The 18,980-nt window shown below is 50.9% G+C and overlaps 1 protein-coding gene across 16 annotated transcripts in view; it reads left to right on the plus strand.

Moving 5' to 3' along the window:
• PTK2 (protein tyrosine kinase 2) overlaps positions 1-18,980 on the plus strand; it is a gene marked incomplete at its 3' end in the record, with an annotated part of 114,915 nt that overhangs the window by 39,434 nt on the left and 56,501 nt on the right. For all 16 annotated transcript variants that reach the window (XR_013814908.1, XM_079795830.1, XM_079795843.1 and 13 more), the window contains 9 exons: positions 2,398-2,477; positions 3,245-3,307; positions 4,909-4,963; positions 7,754-7,894; positions 8,359-8,436; positions 9,621-9,728; positions 11,117-11,234; positions 12,771-12,801; positions 15,679-15,731. Coding sequence is in view for 15 of the 16 variants with exons in the window: in XM_079795830.1 (XP_079651956.1) it covers positions 2,398-2,477; positions 3,245-3,307; positions 4,909-4,963; positions 7,754-7,894; positions 8,359-8,436; positions 9,621-9,728; positions 11,117-11,234; positions 12,771-12,801; positions 15,679-15,731 (727 nt within the window). The remainder of the gene's footprint in view (positions 1-2,397; positions 2,478-3,244; positions 3,308-4,908; positions 4,964-7,753; positions 7,895-8,358; positions 8,437-9,620; positions 9,729-11,116; positions 11,235-12,770; positions 12,802-15,678; positions 15,732-18,980) is intronic.

Consider the following 18,980-nt stretch of genomic DNA (forward strand, 5'->3'; position numbering starts at 1 on the left):
TCCAGAGAAGCGGAGAGAGAACGTACAGTACCCTCCCTTACTGCTGTTATTGATTCTGAAAGCTCATCTGTGCTCCACTGTTCCTGTGTCCCATGCTCTGGGGTGTGTCGTGAGGAAAACCTGTCAGTGGAGTAGTGGGTGTGGGTGGCTGACTTGTTGGACATTCTTCTGTGGATGCAGTTTCATTTAAAGATGTCCCAAACGGGACTCCCAGGGTGAGACAGGGTGAATGAGTCACTCAGTGTTTTTGACCCATTTTAGAATTTCTGAAAGATATTAATCAGCACACTCTAAAAATAACCTAGAATCTTGTTATAACTTACTCACTGTAGAGCAGGAGTCTATAAAAGTAAGTTTTGACACTAAAGCTAATGGCTCATTATAAAACAAGAAAACGATTGTCTTACCCTGAAATAGAGTTTTCCCTTTGCCATATAGCATTTTATTCCTCTTTATCTCTCTGAACTTGTACTTGTTAAAAGTGTGAATATTTGGTTGGTAACCTTTTGCAAGTAGTGGTGGCCATTGGTTTGAAGGGCTACGTCAGTGTTTAGTCAAAGAAGTATTCATATTTCCCGGCTGGCATGTCTCAGTGGTTGAGTATCACCCTATGAACCAGCTGGTCATGGTTCCATTCCTGGTCAGAGCACACGCCCAGGTTGCAGGCTCCATCCCCAGCGTGGGGCGAGCAGGAGGCAGCTGATCAATGGTTTTCTCTCATCATTGAGGTTTCTGTCTCTCTCTCCCTCTCCCTTCCTCTCTGAAATCAATGAAAATAGTTATTTTTTTAAAAAAGAAGTTGTCATATTAGCTGAGCTTGGACAGAAACCATTGGCATTACTGAAATGGTTAGCTCTCAGGACGCCTGTCTGACATGAAGTTGTCATTGTTCTGTCTACAGATATTTTAAGAGCTAAGTGAGTATGTCCGTCCCTTGGCTCACAACATTGAATGGAACGCCTGACTTAACTCGGTGTAGGAGCTAAACTCGCCGGGGGCGTGCCTGGCGCGGGCACGCTGTGTTCTGTTGTCCAGTCTTACTTCGGGGCTTCGGGGCTATTGAGAATTGGCTAGCTGACAGAGTGTTCAGAAGAGAGCAAAGCAAAACGCACACTCCCCTGTGGGGCCGCAGCACTGAGCTGACAGACAGAATAAAGTATGGAGTAATTTAGGGGTAAACTTTCTGTTAGAGCCCTAGCTAGTGTGGCTCAGTGGATAAAGCGCTGGCCTGTGGACTGAAGGGCCCTAGGTTCAATACTGGTCAAGGGCATGTACCTTGGTTGCAGGCTCTTCCCCAGCCAGGCCCTGGTCGGGGCTCATGCAGGAGCAACCAATCAATGTGTTTGTCTCACATCGATGTTTCTTTCAGTCTTTTCCTCTCTCTTCCAGTCTCTAAAAATCAATGGAAAAATACCCTCAGGTGAGGATTAACAAAACCAGAAACTTCCTGTTAGAGATGTGAGTGGGTTTTATATTACACCCTGTGCTGCATTCTATTGCACAGTCAGATGAAAAACTCAAATATAATACATGAATTCGGTTTTGATGAATGAAATAAAGCAAATGATTACATTTTCCCACCTGAAAATAGTGTTTAAAATCATGGGATTAATCTTTAAGACAGTCTTGTGGTGATGTATTTTCCTCGACAGGAATTGATATTGTGCTGTGGGGAGAGTGGAGCTCTGTTTGGAGGGAGAGCATTTTCCTTCACTGAGGTTCCCACGGGTGCTTCCCAGCATCAGCATCAATGCGGGTGCTGAGCCCGTAACGGCCATTGTGAAGAGGCATGTTACCTGCTTCACCTGACACGTCCTCCCGCTGAGCGGTGCTGTCTGTCGCGTGTACTCATTGTGGGAAGGCATTTGTAAAATCCTGTTAGATTCTTCTCTTCACGTGAGATGTTGAGCGTGTTTTATTGTTTTGCAGATGGATCACAGGTGGTGGGTAGGCGGAAACACATCAGTTGCAGAGTTCGCTGAATCTTGAAATATGTAGATGTTCCTGGTCTTGCACGAAGGTCCAGAAAATGCTGAAGTTTGAGTTAGGAAATAGGTCCACTGCGAATTTGTGTGGGAATGGAGGTCTCCCCTCTGGCTTTCCCTCTGACAGTGGGGAAGGGTGTAGAGGGGCTCGGAGTTACTGTGATTCTGATGAAGTTTGTTGGTTCTTAAAGTCCCGTGTGAGTGCTCATAGGTTACATCAGCTCTTCTTAGCAGGAGAGACTCTTGTTATATCTTTCACTATTTTTTATATTATTCATCTTCATATCCAGCATCGAACATCATTATTGACACAGTATGTATACAGTATGTAAAAGTAAACATCTATTGAATGAATAAGTCTAAAATGTATTTTTTTAAAAACAGCATTGTTTTCCATTCCTTTCTATTGTAGGTGAAGAGTGATTATATGTTAGAGATCGCTGACCAAGTAGACCAGGACATCGCTCTGAAGTTGGGTTGTCTAGAAATACGGTAAGGCACTCACTGTACATTGATGTTTTTATTCATCAGTGGTTTTTGTTATTTTGGGAAATCACTCAGGTATTTTCCTTTTCTCATAAAGATTATCAATAAAATATTGAATAAAATGTGAGCGACAATGTGAGACGATTCTATTGCATGTCTGATGCGGTTGCCCTGTGGTGTGGGCCCCCACCAGAGTGGGTGTGGCTCTGACTGTGTGCGGGCCCTGGAGGGAAGGTGACGTTCAGAAGTAGTGAACGTAGCTGGTCCCTTACAGCTGGAATCGGCGCCTCGTCTTTCCAGAGAGTCAGACCTGCTTCCCCTTAAAGGGGAAAGGAGGCTGTTCGGTAGAAATAGTCTGGGTTGCCCTGGCTGGGTGGCTCAGTTGTTGAGTGTTGTCCTGTGCACTGAAAGGTCGCTGGTTCGGTTCCCAGTCAGGGCACATACCCGGATTGCAGGTTCACTCTCCAGTCAGGGTGCGTGCGTGTGGGAGGCAACCAGTCAATGTTTCTCTCTCGTGCTCTCCCTCTCCCTTTTTCTCTCTAAAAAATTAATAAAAACATTTTTTTAAAATAGTAAAAATTTCAAAGAAAGAAATCGGCCTGGGTTAATCCATTGTGCTTCATTAGGGTGTGGGGACAATCAGATTCGTTCTGTATTTCAGTTCTTCAGAATGTTTTCGGCTGAGCCACGGGGTAGTGAAGTCCCTCCCACCCTACGGTTTTTATCATTGGACAACGTATGTGTATAAAACTTCATCTCTTTCCTGACTTTAGGCGATCGTACTGGGAGATGCGGGGCAATGCACTAGAGAAGAAGTCTAACTATGAAGTATTAGAGTAAGTATCACACGTTGGAAATGAGCCTTCTAGAAGCAAATATTCAGAACTAGCTCATTCTTCAAATTGTAGTTTTTATTAGTTTATCTTTACTTGAAAGTAAATATTATTTAAAAAATACTAGGAACTAATGTAGAAGTTTCTAGAGGGTGTCGGGGTGGGGGGCAGTACTTGATATCTCAGATGGTTGTCCACCCCAAGTTTTGGAGAAGGAGTGTGGGCAGGTGGCGGGCTGCTGATCGGGCAGCAGGCTAATCCAGGAGGGGAGACCAGCTTTTGCAAAGGCCCAGAAACTTGATGAGATAACGGCTGGAAAACCGTCCCTTTGTTTTGGATAGAACACCTTGCTCTGAGGAGACAGTTTGGTTACTTTTAATATTTTTATTCTAAAAATCATCAGATCCAACTTTAGAGAATGGGAAAAGCACTATCTAGAAATTTAAATTTTCAGCATGGAGTCACATCGGTGCTACAGATTTGAAAAGATGAGAAATTAGAGAAGTAAATGGAAACCAGGGGCTTCGTGAATGAGCGGATAGCTGAAACCCGGGAAAGTATGCTATAGAGCCCAGCAAGATGGAGTGAACCCCGCCGTAAAGACCAGTCAGGTTGTAGAGGAGAGGGGTAGGCTTTGGATGTGGGATCAGCCACATGCACTGGCGTGATTTCTGTATGATGCCGCTGACTTCCAAGTGTTTTTTAAATACCTTATATCCAGTTTATTTGTTTGCTAATGTAATCCTGAACAGATACCTGTATTTCACTTTTCTCCCTGATCCTTTTGTACATCCCCGGGACTCCTGCCATTCCTTGCCTTGTCCAGGCTTTATCTCATCTTACCAGCACATGACTGCCACCTAGTGGCCAAAAGCCTTGGGCACTTGGTCCTCAAAGGAAAAAAGAAAGCTCCTTGCCCATCCGTTTTCTTGGCCAGAGTGCTGGAGGCTCTTGGTAATGTGATTGATTTGTAGCCTGATCTAAAGAAAGTTAGCGTTCCAGCGTTTTCACACTCAGCTTTTGTCCTCAGGCAAATCCCTTAATCTCTTGTTTCCTGTGTGAGCCCGAGATGATGAACCTTGACTAACGGTGTCCCTTAGTCAAAAAGTTCAGTTTAAAAAAGAATCCGCCTTTAGGATTAATTCACAGTTTATTTTTTAAAACTCCCATAGTATGTCCCCTTTCTTTAACCAACCAGGCCCATCTGCAAATACAGCATTGCCCCTTCACATGGATATTGGAAGAAGAGCAGTTTATCTGTCCATTGCCGTTCAAAGAGGCAATATTTAAAATGGGTTTCCAGTAAGTGTTAAAAGGACAGAAGGCCTTCTACTTAAACCACATTGCATTGATGTCTTGTGCATATGTGTAGATCAGCGGTCGCCAACCTTTCGGACCTCACGGACCACCGGTTGGCAACCGCTGTTCTAGATGGTGACCAGTCCTGCCTCTTCGGTGGCCTTGCTGGGGAGCTGGAATGTTGTTGTGCTTCCTTCCTGGATCACGTGTGCAGGGAAATAGGTCACACTCCTGGGCTCCAGCAGTACTGTCACTGTGTTCATTGACCTGGTGGTGTTACTGTTACAAATCTTCTTCTATTTCAGGAAAGATGTTGGTTTGAAGCGGTTTTTCCCCAGGAGTTTACTGGATTCTGTAAAGGTAATTAGAATTCTGAATCACAGTCAGACGGCCACCTACTCACACCCCCTGTGATATGCGGTTTCCTCCCTCGTGTGTGAGTTGTGATGTTGTAGGTACAGCTTTCTGATCCTTACTCTTCAAGAGCGTCAGAAGCTGTCACAGCTGAGGAGACAGGAGACTCGAGTAAGTGAGCACCTGACGGTCAAAGGGAGGAGTGCACAGTGTCCTTGGTGGATAGACAGTGACACGTGGGCACAGTGCAGTGCAGTGGGCAGGGCCGGAGCAGGGCCACGGAAGGTGTCCCCTCAGGTGGGCTGAGGAAGGCCGGGGGCTCTGCTGTCTGCTGGTTTGAGAAGCTGCTCTCCAATTCCCAAGTGATGAAATAAAGTGCTTTCTAGAGCACCATTGGGGCGCTTATTCTTAGAGAAAACAGTAATTCTCATGTCTGATTAGCAGGTGACCATTGCGGGTCTGGCACTTAGTCAGGCACAGAATACCCGGCTGAGGAGTCACTCAGCACTCCATTGTGGGCATCTGCTGCGTGCCCGGTCCTGAGCGTGGGCGCCAAGGAGAGGGAACCTGGTGCCTGCATGAAAAGTCCCATCTGATACAGGCCCCGTGGGCAGGGTGAGAAGCAGCCCGTGCTCATGGCAGCAGCATTTACAGTAGCCGAGGCAGGGAGCAACTTCTGTGTCCATCGGTGGATGAGGGGATAAAGAAGATGCACACACACTGGAACAGTACTCAGCCCTAAAAAGCAGCAGATCCTGCCCTAGCCGGTTTGGCTCAGTGGATAGAGCATCAGCCTGTGCTAGTTTCCTCTGTATGTGAGTCCGTGTGAAATGGAATAGCATGCGGGGATAGGTGGGTGCCTTGTTTCCCACACAGGTGAAGGGCAAATTGTTTCTCTCCTTCCTCATGCATTAATGCCGGTGAGCGTGTGCTCCCCTGTGTCCGTGTGAGTCCCACCCCGTGCACAGTGTGCTTCCCTGTGTCCGTGTGAGTCCCACCCGTGCACAGTGTGCTCCCCTGTGTCCGTGTGTGAGTCCCACCCCATGCACAGTGTGCTCCCACGTGTCCGTGTGTGAGTCCCACTCCATGCACAGTGTGCTCCCACGTGTCCGTGTGTGAGTCCCACCCCATGCACAGTGTGCTCCCCTGTGTCTGTGTGTGAGTCCCACCCCGTGCACAGTGTGCTCCCACGTGTCCGTGTGTGAGTCCCACCTCGTGCACAGTGTGCTCCCACGTGTCCGTGTGTGAGTCCCACCCCATGCACAGTGTGCTCCCCTGTGTCCGTGTGTGAGTCCCACCTCGTGCACAGTGTGCTCCCCTGTGTCCGTGTGTGAGTCCCACCCTGTGCACAGTGTGCTCCCACGTGTCCGTGTGTGAGTCCCACCCCATGCACAGTGTGCTCCCCTGTGTCTGTGTGTGAGTCCCACCCGTGCACAGTGTGCTCCCACATCCTCCGTGTGTGAGTCCCACCCCGTGCACAGTGTGCTCCCACATCCTCCGTGTGTGAGTCCCACCTGTGCACAGTGTGCTCCCACGTGTCCGTGTGTGAGTCCCACCCCATGCACAGTGTGCTCCCACGTGTCCGTGTGTGAGTCCCACTCCATGCACAGTGTGCTCTCACGTGTCCGTGTGTGAGTCCCACCTCGTGCACAGTGTGTTCCCACGTGTCCGTGTGTGAGTCCCACCCCGTGCACAGTGTGCTCCCATGTGTCCGTGTGTGAGTCCCACCCCATGCACAGTGTGCTCCTACGTGTCCGTGTGTGAGTCCTATCCCATGCACAGTGTGTTCCCACGTGTCCATGTGTGAGTCCCACCCCGTGCACAGTGTGCTCGCATGTGTCTGTGTGTGAGTCCTATCCCATGCACAGTGTGTTCCCACGTGTCCGTGTGTGAGTCCCACCCCGTGCACAGTGTGCTCCCACATCTCCGTGTGTGAGTCCCACCCCATGCACAGTGTGCTCCCACGTGTCCGTGTGTGAGTCCCATCCCATGCACAGTGTGCTCCCATGTGTCTGTATCTTAGTCCCACCCCATGCACAGTGTGCTCCCATGTGTCTGTATCTTAGTCCCACCCCATGCACAGTGTGCTCCCATGTGTCTGTATCTTAGTCCCACCCCGTGCTCTCCTCTTCAAAGCACCTGTGTGTGCATAGTTTTCTCATATTTCTCCATGGAATTCCGTGATGGGATTTTAATGTCTGTCACCATCACACAGCCGTTCTTAGGGCTGGGGAGAGAGCTGGGGAGACAGACCCAGCAGCGTGCGTTCCTACAGACAGCCCTGCAGAGCCTCTGTGCCAAGCCTGCCGCTCTGTGACCATCCTCAGCCGGCATGCCCCGGATTTCCCAGGCTGGGTCAGGGTGTGGTTTTCTAAGGTTTCTGATGGGAGATGCCCAGTCCTTCAGAAAGGCTGCACTGACTGCCCCAGCAGTGGGCACGTGAGTGCCGCGGCTCCTCACCTGTGCCAGGTTCCTGTCACAGGCAGGGGCATGTTTTTAATGCCTCACTCTTTACATGTTCTAATGAACCAGCATTACCTTACACATTTCTGTCTAAGATACAAAGCTCGGAGCCACTGAACTGCACACTGGAAAGTGGTGAAGATGGTATTTCTGTGTAGTTGTATTTTATTATAGCTATTTAGAAAGAAACAGCTCCGACGAGGATGACATTGCAAAGCTGTGACATAGGTGCATTGAGTGGCACGGAAGACCGCTTCCTCGAAGTCAGCTGGCATTGCCGGGCTCTTGACTCGCTCTCGACGCTGAAGAGGTTTTTGTGATTGTGTCGTGCAGGCCAAAACGCTGCGAAAGCTGATCCAGCAGACGTTCAGACAGTTTGCCAACCTCAACCGCGAGGAGAGTATCCTGAAGTTCTTCGAGATCCTCTCCCCAGTGTACAGATTCGACAAGGAGTGCTTCAAGTGCGCGCTCGGGGTAAGTGCGGCCCGCTGGCTTTTCTTACCTGGGTCTATCTACATTTCTGATGGAAATGGAATTTGTCACATTGTAAACATCACAGAATGTGGGGAAAAGGCCCCCAAAATGAATCAGTGGGAGTATAGTCACCTTTCTTGATAGCATGCCTGTGTTCAGTCAGACCCTTTCTTCCAGCCGCGCAGTCTGTTGGTACCTGTTCCCGAAGGGCTAGTTTGCCCTGTTCAGACTGTCTTCCCAAGCAGCCTTGAGCTTCAGACCCACTGGCAGGAGCGCAGTCTCTGGCTAGGCTAGGGAGATGCGGATCGATGAGGTTATAAATACTTCATGTTATTTATCCGGTTAGACAGATGATGGCCAGCTAAGCCAGCCTCCCATTGGTCCTTTAACGTGCCCCGGGCGCTTTATCTAAAATAGTTCTTTCCTTCCGGTACCTCTGCCTTCACCCGTCTCACCTTCAAAAGTCAAGCTGGATTATTTCGGTGGAGCTGGCGATCGGCCCCGAGGAAGGCATCAGCTACCTCACGGACAAGGGCTGCAACGTAAGTCTGCTCCGGGGCATCCCGGCCCCTGCTGCACACGCCCCTCACGTGGGGTTCCTGCCCTAAAGACAGGTGTGACGTGGGGAGTGGGCTGGCTGCAGGCCGAGGGCTGAGCTAAGGAATGGGGTTCGCTGGGTCTGTGGCACTTGAACACTTGTCACTGAGCGAGGGAGAAGCCAGTGAAGGAGCTGTGAGAGCGCCGGGGCGGTGGCAGGAACCCCACGGGCGCCTGTCCCCTGGGCCCAGAGGAGAGTGAGCCTTGGGGTCGTGCTGCCCAGACGCCAGGGCAGGGGGCGTGGAGGATACCCAGGGGCATCTCCGAAGACTCCTGTGCCTGAAAGCAAAGCTGTAAAGACGCTTTGCTGGGGAGGAAGCTGAGTTTGAGTCCTTGGTGATCCAGAATTCCAGCTCCGCCCCAGGGGTGTAACCCATGCTTTGGGAGGCACTTGGCAGGAGAAGCTGATAGCTTGTGATGTGCTAAGAGCAAGAGGCCTCAGCCAGGCTGATGGTTTTGGATAACGGTGTCGGAATTGACTGCATGCAGAGGAGTCCCTTTGGTGAAATGCTGAGGGCCACACGGAGAGGCATCCTTAGCCTCCTAAGAAGTTAATTCTGCTGGGAAGCTGAGCACAGGCCCTGGGCCTGTCTGCATGGGCAGGTCCTTGGGCACCTCCCACCTCCCGAGCTCCGTTCCACCCTGGCACTGGAGGCCTCAGGGACTCATGCGGCTCAGGATATGCTGGGGCTGATGTGCTGGGAGTGGGTGGGCCAGCCCCTCCCTGTGGGAAGGGGAGCAGAACATCCGCTCCAACCAGGCATTTCTCACGGCTCCATCTCCCCCTCACTCCCCGGGTGCCAGGAGCCAAGTCAAGGGCTCCCTTCTACTTCCTTCGCCTCTTTGTCTCCTTGTCTGGTACCTGTGTGGCTCGTGGCCAGCTCCTTGGCCATCAGGAGCACAGAGAGCAGGCACGTCCCAGGCCCTGCAGTGAGCAGACGGTTCCAGCGGCTCCACCACTGCTCAGAGAGAAGCCCCTGGTGCTGCTGGGACCGTCCCTTCCCCGCAGACACCCAGAGTCAGGGGAGGGCGTCCTCAGGAGAGCGGGACGGTGGGCCTGAGGGCCACCTGGGATGCGCGGAGTCGTCTTTGATCTGTGGTCCACAGTGTGTGCCTTTTCTTCCCAAAGCCCACACATCTGGCCGACTTCAATCAAGTGCAGACCATTCAGTATTCCAACAGCGAAGACAAGGACAGGAAAGGGATGCTCCAGCTCAAGATCGCGGGCGCGCCTGAGGTACGGACGCTCACCGCAGTCGCGGGGAGACGGAAACGAAGGGGCATTTTAGAAGCCATGGTGCTTTTAGGGTGAGGTGTCCATGGATCCTCAGCACTGTTACATTACAAATAATCGTGATTAAATGTCCCAAGAGTAGAACAGGACACAGATTTAAAAATCAATTGAGAGCATCGTTGTGAAGATGATTGAAGATTAATGCAAATTACCAAGGCAATCAACTTCTTAAAATCGTATAAAAACACATGTACTCTGTAAACTGTTATTTCCCAGACCGCGGTGTCTGGCCCCAGAACCTGGGTTCTCCATCAGCGAGCCGCGAGGGCACTAAAGACAGCTGGGCGTGGGAGTGCGCACCTGGCAGTGCTGCCCAAGGGAGCCTTTCTGAAGGCGGGCGGAGCACCCACGTGTGGAAGGGCCTGGCCAGCGCGGCACCGACACTGTGCGTGTGTGGAAGCGTGTCAGGCGCTCACCCACTCCCCTGTGGTGCGCGGTGCACGCGGCCCCGGCAGCACCTCCCCCCCCCCGGGCGTGCTCGCCGGCAGCGCCTCTCACCGGCCCTCAGGCCTCTGCGCCTTGGGGGGCGTTTCTGAGGCTCTGGGAAAGGCACTGATTCTTAGGGTTCAGCGACACCATAACATATTGATTCCTTGTCGCAGATGGAAATCTCCCGCAAATAGCTCAGGAATGTCCTTGTGAGGCACTGTCATTTTCACACGTTCTCTGCTTTCCCCCAAGGAACCAGGGTAATGCAGTGAGGCAGGTTGTTCCTTACAAGGGGATTGTAAATACTACGTGAAGTAGCACAAGCCTGTTTTTGAAAGTCAAGTACAGCTGCGATTGTCGCCCGGATGGCACTCAGTGGCAGGGTGTTAGGAAGGTTATCAAAGTGCATGTGTTCTGTTGGAAAGAGGGATGTCTAAGCTCTTAGGCAAAACATGGCTGTACCTGCTTAAGAATAATGATATTTTACTAATTTCCTTTCATTTAGAAAAGCTACGAAGGTTGCTTGATAAAAATGTACTCCACGTTGGTGTAGTTTCTAAAATAAGCCCTACTTTAGCTCCCTGGTTACCTGCATGCTGCCTTTAGAGTGTGCCAGAGGGACAGGCGTTCTGCAGGGAAATACTTTTTCACCTCCTTGTATTCTAGAAAGCGAGTCTCCGTGTGAGTGATGCTTCCCTTTTCGTCTGGGTTTGCCTTCTGTCACAGTCTAGGAATAGCATCTTAAATATCAAATTCCCTTTTTCCCTCAAACCTTATGACAAGCCTGTTTCACTCCCACTCTCCTGTCTCCACGGCCTCTGGCGGTCTGATGTCACACGCAGCTGTCCCTCTGGTTGTGGGGAGAACAATAGCGGCTCTTTCTCGGTCTGTTCCCCTTTTAGCCTCTGACAGTGACAGCACCGTCCCTGACCATTGCCGAGAACATGGCCGACTTGATCGATGGGTACTGCCGGCTGGTGAACGGAGCCTCCCAGTCCTTCATCATCCGACCCCAGAAAGGTGAGCTTCTGTGTCGTTTGCGCGTTCCACCGAGTTGTGAGACGAGCTACCCCGTAGCCTGGAGCCCTTTCGATGACTCTGAACGTGAACGCAGACGAGTGACTCAGCCGTCAGTCTGCATTGTGGTTTTCCTAGGGAAGCGGCCCAGCTCCCGCCCAAGCGCTGGGTGTGACTGGAGCTTAAAGGAAGCCGGTGTGTTGTAGTGTTCTCTAGGTGACCTTAGTACTTTTAAATAAACTTTTGGGATAATGTTCTGGGTTTTGTTTTTAGTTTCTCTTCTAACTCATGTAAATAAATCATGAGGTAAAAGCAACGATTACGATGAATGGTTACCCTAGCAGGGGGGCTGTATTGCTTCAGAAATGGTGTGTGGGTTTTGCAAAGCAGTAGGAAGGGATGTGTCAGAGGCTTGGGCTTCTGAACATCAAAGAACGCTTTCCCAGCAGGACAGTCGCGTGGTGAGAGCAGCGGGAAACGGGGCTTTGGAAGTGAGTCGCCTGTGGCTCCAGTCCGAGCCTCTGCTGCCCTCTGTGCGCCTCCTCTCTGCCACGGCCCTCATCTCTGAGCAAAGTGTGGCCTGGCTTCTGTGGGCTTGGGAGGGTCACCGCTCCCGTGTGCGTGAAGGCCTGGGACGGCGCCTGTGCACACGTGTTCCCAGTGTCAGTTCTTGTGTTCCCCTGGCTGCCATGGCTGCCGTGTGTTCGGGACGCACTCTGGGAACCCTGACTTTGAGATTGCTCATCTGTGAGAGACACGTGACACCGACTTTAGAGCCTGGTAGGTGGCTCCACAGTCGTCCCCACAGAGCAGCCAGTGTGTGGCAGGCGGACACAGGATCCCTCCGGCATGCACCTGGTGGCGAGGGTGGCTCCAGAGGAGAGTCCGCAAGGGCTGGGTGGGGTGTGCCCACGTGAGCAGGCTGGGTTTATTGTGGAGAGTATAGAAAAGCATGAGCCCTAGCCGATTTGGTTCTGTGGATAGAGCGTTGGCCTGCAGACTGAAGGGTCTCGGGTTCAATTCCGGTCAGAGGCACATGCCCAGGTTGTGGGCTTGATTCCCAGTAGGGGGGTGCAGGAGGCAGCCAATCAATGATTCTCTCTCTTCACTGATGCTTCTATCTCTCCCTCTTCCTTCATCCCTGAAATCAATAAAAATATGTTAAAAAAAAAAAAGCACGAGGAGAACAGAGAGCCCCAGACCAGGGATGGAGGAGCAGTGTGTGTGTGTGCACACGTGTGTATCACAGGAATCATTTGGAACCTTGGTTGCTGCTAATAAGCTCATTTATCAAAATGTAAAAATGTGGAATGTCCAGGCCTTTGTTATGGATGTTCCTGGGACCATAAGGCACCTGGTCTTTGAGAGCCTCCTGGGAAGACACCTTTCATCGTTTTGTCACTTTCACACTTGAACTTCCTTTAAAGGGCTATTGCTGAGATACTGGAATGGGACTCCTCCTTCTCAGCCCTGATTTCTACGCAGGATCTTCCGAAAGGAATAGAAGGAACCTCACCATTGTCTTTCTTTTTTCCCCAGAAGGCGAACGGGCTTTGCCATCAATACCAAAGTAAGTGCTGCTGTGTGCACGTGTGACCCACTGGCTAGAAACTGGAACCACTGCTTCCTTACCCCGGCCTGGCAGCCAGGCCGCCACACTTCCCAATGGGGCCTAGCAAGCATTTGCAGATGGAAATCGAGCCCGTTGTGGTCACGTGATGTGTGAGGGTCTGATGAGAAGCCGCTTTCCGTTCAGTGAGGAGCTCAAGGACAGGCAGAGTGGCGAGCCTGGGGCCGGGTGAACGGTCAGTCACCGCTGGTCTTTTAGGAACCTGGAGAGAGGGGCCGTTCTGGCTATTTGACAAGTGAGAACGTTAAAAATTATGAAGTAACTTAAGTTCATTTTTTTTGCTTGTTTATGTCATTAATTTCGTAGTCAATGTGTTGACATATAAAAATTTAAAATTGATAGTAATGCCTAAAGAACTTACTTAATAATGTCTCTTTCTCAGCCACTGTGCTGGGAACTGGTGACCAAATGACAGCTGAGGCTGGGGTACAGGGCAGTCTAGGCGGGCGGCCAGAGTCCCGGGCCTGCTGAGGAGCACTGCCGAGGAGCACTCCCTTGGAGCCTGGGGCGAAGGGGCACCCAGCACCCCCTGCTCTGCCCCCACTGTTCGCCGCCCACGGCTCCTCCCGTTTTCAGCTCTTGTTCTCTTCTGTCTGGGCGGCCCCAGTGGAGCTCTGTGTCAGAGTCACAGCAAAAGGACACCAAGCCCAACTGGCACGGAGGGGGCACAGGGGTGACGTGCGGAGGACACAAGGACAGGCTCCCAAGAGCGCTCTCCCAGCACACTCAGCAGGACACCCCTGTTCCTCCAGCAGCAGTGAGAACATGGGAGGGTTGTTGATCCAGGAGGCTGGTTAGAGCTCAGTGCCCGTGGTTCTTATGGGCTCCTGGGCACAGACACTCTCTGCCTGGAATGGCCTAGAACTCCGGACTCCCCAAAGGAAGCAGGCCTGGAGCAGGACCCGTGTTGTTGGTGCCGTGTAGGCACAGTGCTCTTCTCCCCTCCTGAACCCAGGTCCCCAGCACCAGCCACAGGCGCCTCAGGACAGCAGCCCAGGCTGTGGGTTAGCTTTTTGTCTGCTCACCTACTGCCCACCTTGGTCCAGCTTTGCCCATTGTCCTGCCATTGTCGGCATCCAGCATGAGGGCGCTTCCTCAATCAAGCCCTTGCCTGACGGTGGCTCTGAGGATAAATGCCAGCGTCCTAAGCCCGCTGGGCCCCGGGTGATCACTCCCCTGACGCTCACCGGCCTCGTGCCGCCACTCCCCACACTCTGTGCTCAGCTGCAGTGAACTTTGAGTTGCTGGAGTGCCACCCTCGCTCCTGCCAGCCTTTGCGAATGCTCTTCCTCCAGCCCCCTTGTCGCAGCCAGGGCCTGGTCACCGCTCAGGTCTCACCCACCTCCCTCCCTGCCTCTGGGAACGTCCCGTGAGCCCGTCCTGGAAGCGGCCTGTGTGCTTTCCCACAACATACCCGACTTCACCGTGTCCTCACACTTTGCACAGCATCGCTCTGCTCGCCCACCCCCCGTGACCTTGTTGAAGGCCAGGGTCATGTTGTGTCCTAGCCCTGGGCGGTGTCTGGCACACAGTAGGCACAGTATGTGTGTGAGTGAATGGAGGGATGGGGCGGGGGCAGCTTTCTCTTAGCTTTTAGGCAGGGTGCTTCACAAACTCAGTGATGTTTAATAAATATTTATTCATGTCCCATACCAGGCCAGGAACTAATGCTCAGAGTATCTTCAGTTGTGGAAAGTCTTTAAGGATGACTTTGAGGATTAACACACAGGAAGCGTAAGTGTAGACGTAAATGTGAGTGGAGAAGGTGCTAGGTTAGAAATGGTCACAGACACTAGAGAACCTGAACAATAAAGCAAGCTTAAGTCAGAGCAGCAGCCCCCGTTGTTGCCGTTGACCAGGAAGTGTAAGAAGGTGACTTTCCACAACAGACAGGCAGACCCTGGGGAAGGGGACCCGGGCCCGAGCAGCAGGGGACGGAAGAAGGCGAGGCAGCCTCTGCCCACGCGCCCCGACGGCCAGGCAGGGGCTCCCGGCAGAGGCAGCTGCAGTGCAGAGGCGCGGGGTTCGTGGGAAAACAGCTTTGTCTAGACTTTTCTTACTTCAAGGCACCGACTTAGGTAGAGAATTCCACAAATGGAGCTCAACTCTGTGGCTTTGTGCAGAAACCATTCCTTACCCAGGTTTACAGTTTCATAGGGACTGTTTCTAGTTCTCAGAATCGATGTGCTATTTAAGTTTCAGTTTTTCCTAGGTGCCATTCCGTATACTAGGCAGAGTTTTATTCCAGACTCCCATAGCCAAAGCCTACGTGTCTGGGAAAAGTTTCTTTTGTAAAAAGATCAAAGTGACTTTGACTTCTGAAGACTATAGGGTTCCTTTATTCTGTGTTTTCCAAACATTTTTAACTGAGCTCTACTTTCATTTTTTAAATGTCACTAAAACCTTCGGCAGCACTTTATGTGGAAGGACATGTGAACCGCTAACGTGGCGCCGTCTCCTGCCACCAGGAGCCAGCCTGTGAGTGGCGATGTCTGCGCGCTGCCACCTGCTCGTGCCTGTGCTCTGGGCCAGGGGCCCGTCCTGAGCGGGTTTCAGACTCCGCTCTAGAGAGCACATCCAGTTCCAGCTCACAGAGCCTTCAGTGTCACCTTAATTTCTGACCTCTGAAAGGTTAAGGCAGCTTGGTGAGTTCAGGGTTTGGGTAGTAGAATCCAGTTTTTTCCAAAGTCTGTCCTCTGAAACGTGAGTCTCCGCGGGAAATGGCCTGGTCCTCCTGATGGCCGCAGTGTGGTTTGAAAGCGTGATGGCCGCTTGGTCCTGAGCACGGCGCTCACAGCAGTCCCCTCTGTGTTGCAGGCTGGCCAACAGTGAGAAGCAGGGCGTGCGGACACATGCAGTCTCCGTGTCAGGTAAGGGGCTCGGCCTGGAAGCCCACAGAGCCAGCTGCGCAGGCTTCGCTCCCAGCAGTGCGGTAGGAGGTGGCAGGTTCTGCTCCTTCTATTACAACCGCTCCTTCGGAGCAGCCCATGAGTAAGACATTCTGACACCCAGCTTCATCACTTTACCTTCGTTAAATAGGTGTGAGTATGGCTCATAGTTTTTTGTGTAGATGAGATGTACATGTATAATTTCAGATTACTCACGATTATATAGAATTCCAAGTTATTCTTCAGTTTCACTGTCATGTTAATCATATCTACTGTGAACATTTTTACTTTTTGAATTGCCATTATAATTTATCTTTGCAGTTCAGCAGACTTCAACAGAATATACTTTGTATATCATTGTTTCTGGAAGTTCAGAATATGTGAAACATTTTTAGATGGTTTTTGTCTTTCACAATTAACATAAAATGGTGTTTGAATATTGCTTTTAAAAACTATAGTTAAGATAATGGCTAAGCACTATCTTAACTATTTGTTGGCGTGATGAGTGTGGTGTACTTGCCTTGGTGTGTTTTCAAAATACATGTGTCCTTTTCCCCGTGAAAACAGGAAGCGGGGGCGGGGTGGGGAGAAAGAGCATCTTGGATGGACCCAAGTTTGCTCCCTTACAGTACACATTATATATGTAGACACACACACACACACACAGTCTACACATGTATCTGAACACACATGTAATCTGTTCTTAGATATATGTCACATTTCTAACGTATGAAACAGCTTCCTAGCAGCTCTGGTATCTGACAATCTGACTTAGGAGAAACCTAGTTCCTATTAGTTTAATTTGTCCTGAGTCCATCTTTCCTGAAATTTAGTTTTGTGCTTTTGCCTAGTTGACGACTCGGCTTCTTTTTGTTTTCCAGCACACACATGTCATCGCTCATTCTCTCACTGTGCGCCAGCATCCTCTAGGCCCTCTCAGGAGTATTGTGCGGTATTGACACGCTGAGCAAAGATACCCCTCAGAAGTCACTGAGCACTTCCCGCCAGGGTGGAGCGGAGGGTGGTGTGCCTGAGCGGAGCTGTGCTGGTGGGCGGTGTCCCAGGCCTGCTGGCTGCAGGGTGGCCAGCAAGTGACAGATGTTTTTAAATGAATCTCTGTGCTGGAACTTAGAGGAATGCGTTCAGGTAGCGGGAAAGGAGAAAGGCAGGGACAGTCGGAGCCAAGTGAGCGTCCCTGGTCTCCCGGATGATCCCTGGGAGCCGCTCCCTGTGATTGGTTCTGGCCGCTTTCTAGGAGGTTTGAGGCAAGGGCCTTGGAGGCCCTCGGGGGGTCTGGCTCCCGCTGGGTCCCTGGTCGGGAAATAGAGCCATCTCCTGACATTGGAGACGCTGGCAGCCCTCACTCACACTTCACTGCCAGGGAAGACAATGACTAGGTCCTGAGTGAGACAGCAACAGTTGGTGCTCAGTGTGTGGAGAGTTTACCTTTGACATCAACACCAGGTTTCTCTATAAAAATGAGTGAGATCCACAAAAAGTCTAATGTAGAACAGTGTGCTTCTTTGGGCACATTCTGGGCCTAGAGTAGGTTTTTAGCTTAATTACCAAGTGGGTTTTTTGTTTTTGTTTTTTTAAATGAAACCTGTGCATATTATAGAGCACAGGTAGAACTTAGAACCCAGAGGCCAGTGCTTGTAATAAGGGGCCTGTAAATGTGGTCACAGCGGGAGGGGGGCTTTAATAAACTTTAATAACCTTTTGCAAACTTGTTAATAAAATACGAGAAGCCCAAGTGTCATCTTGCGAAATGTATTGCTAATATCAAAAGGCCCATTATTTATTTTCTTGAAAGAGAAAAACTTTAAAGGAAGGCTGGAAACTTTTAAATGCAAATTTTGGAATTTGAACTCAAAGTTTCTCCCCTCTCCCCCCAGGCGTGTAGCATGTTGTGGCTGCATAATAATGGTGGAATTTATTAAAATCAGCCTGCATGAATCAAGACAAAAATATGTTTGATACTTTTACAAGCAAGAAACCATCCGAAGGCATGGGTATTGTCATGCTTTTGAGTGTGTCATTTTTAAAACGTTTTCATGGGGAATTTTATACTCAGAGAGGGTGGCACTGGTACGCTCCTCCCGCACTCACACCGTGCAGCCGCTGATCATGCTCTTCGCAGCTTCCACCCCACACAGGTATTCCCGCAGCTGGTTTAAAGCACCGAAGGCGAATTTCATCTACAAATATTTCTGAAAGTTCAGGGCTCTTTTAAAAAATATCTGCTGCAAGAAAATGCACAGTAATTCCTTAACACCACCTCTCCCGTGGGTGCGCAGCCCCCTCTGACCTGACCTCTGCCCGGTCACGCTCAGTCTGCTGGCGGGGGTCGGAGCAAGCACTGCTCGCACTGCTGCCTCTCCCGTCCGCCAGGCCGTCAGTCAGGTCTCCTCGCCTTTCCTTTTCTGATGGCAAGTTGTTTGTTGAAGGCATGGTGTGCTGTTTTCCCAAACTCCGGGTCTGGCTGCTCCGTCTCTGTGAGGTCATGCTGGGTGCATCGCTCTCAGGCCCCTGTATTCCTGCCTTTCCTCTGAGCTGGGCGTTAGGATCCAGAAAAGTTTGATCAGAGTCGGGGTCAGTGGTTTGGCTTTTTTTTACAAGACTACATCCTGGGTGATGCACATGCCACCTGGCTGTCTTTCTGCGACATCCAGAGCAATCGATAGATTTGGTACGTATGATGCATCTGTTATAAAGCTCCTGTGAGCATGTCCTGATGGCTTTAGCAGCTACTGACCTCCATTCCACGCCTGTATTCCATGAGGGCTGCAGCGGGAGGACATGCGACTTCTGCCATGTCCTTGTTGGTTATTTAGCTGGGCTGTGTCTAAAGACATCTTCCCCTCATCAGCTGCTCCGTCACACTGAGGAATGGTTCCTACTGCAAAGGCTGTCCGGTCCTTTCCCTCCATTCACCAGATTCTAAAAAAAGTTGCCTCCCTCCCCAGGTGATGTTGTTCTGTGGTTCCTCTTTCTGAGCCCCCTTAGGAGGACATGGGTTTTTAACATTGCTGAGGGCTGGAGTTCCCGTGACCACCCAGGTTGGATGATTTGCCAGAAGGACTGTTTTTTCAGAACTCGGGGCTGAGATCAAATTAATGTGGTTAGCACTGAACCATCACGTCAGGAAAGGAGTGGGACTGAGAGACCTGGTCACTTCTGTGACTGAAGGTCAGAGGACACACTCACCACGTGGACTGGCCTTGGTATGCC

Source organism: Cnephaeus nilssonii (genome assembly GCF_951640355.1).
Source record: "Cnephaeus nilssonii genome assembly, chromosome: 18".
Classification (NCBI taxonomy): Eukaryota; Metazoa; Chordata; class Mammalia; order Chiroptera; family Vespertilionidae; genus Cnephaeus; species Cnephaeus nilssonii.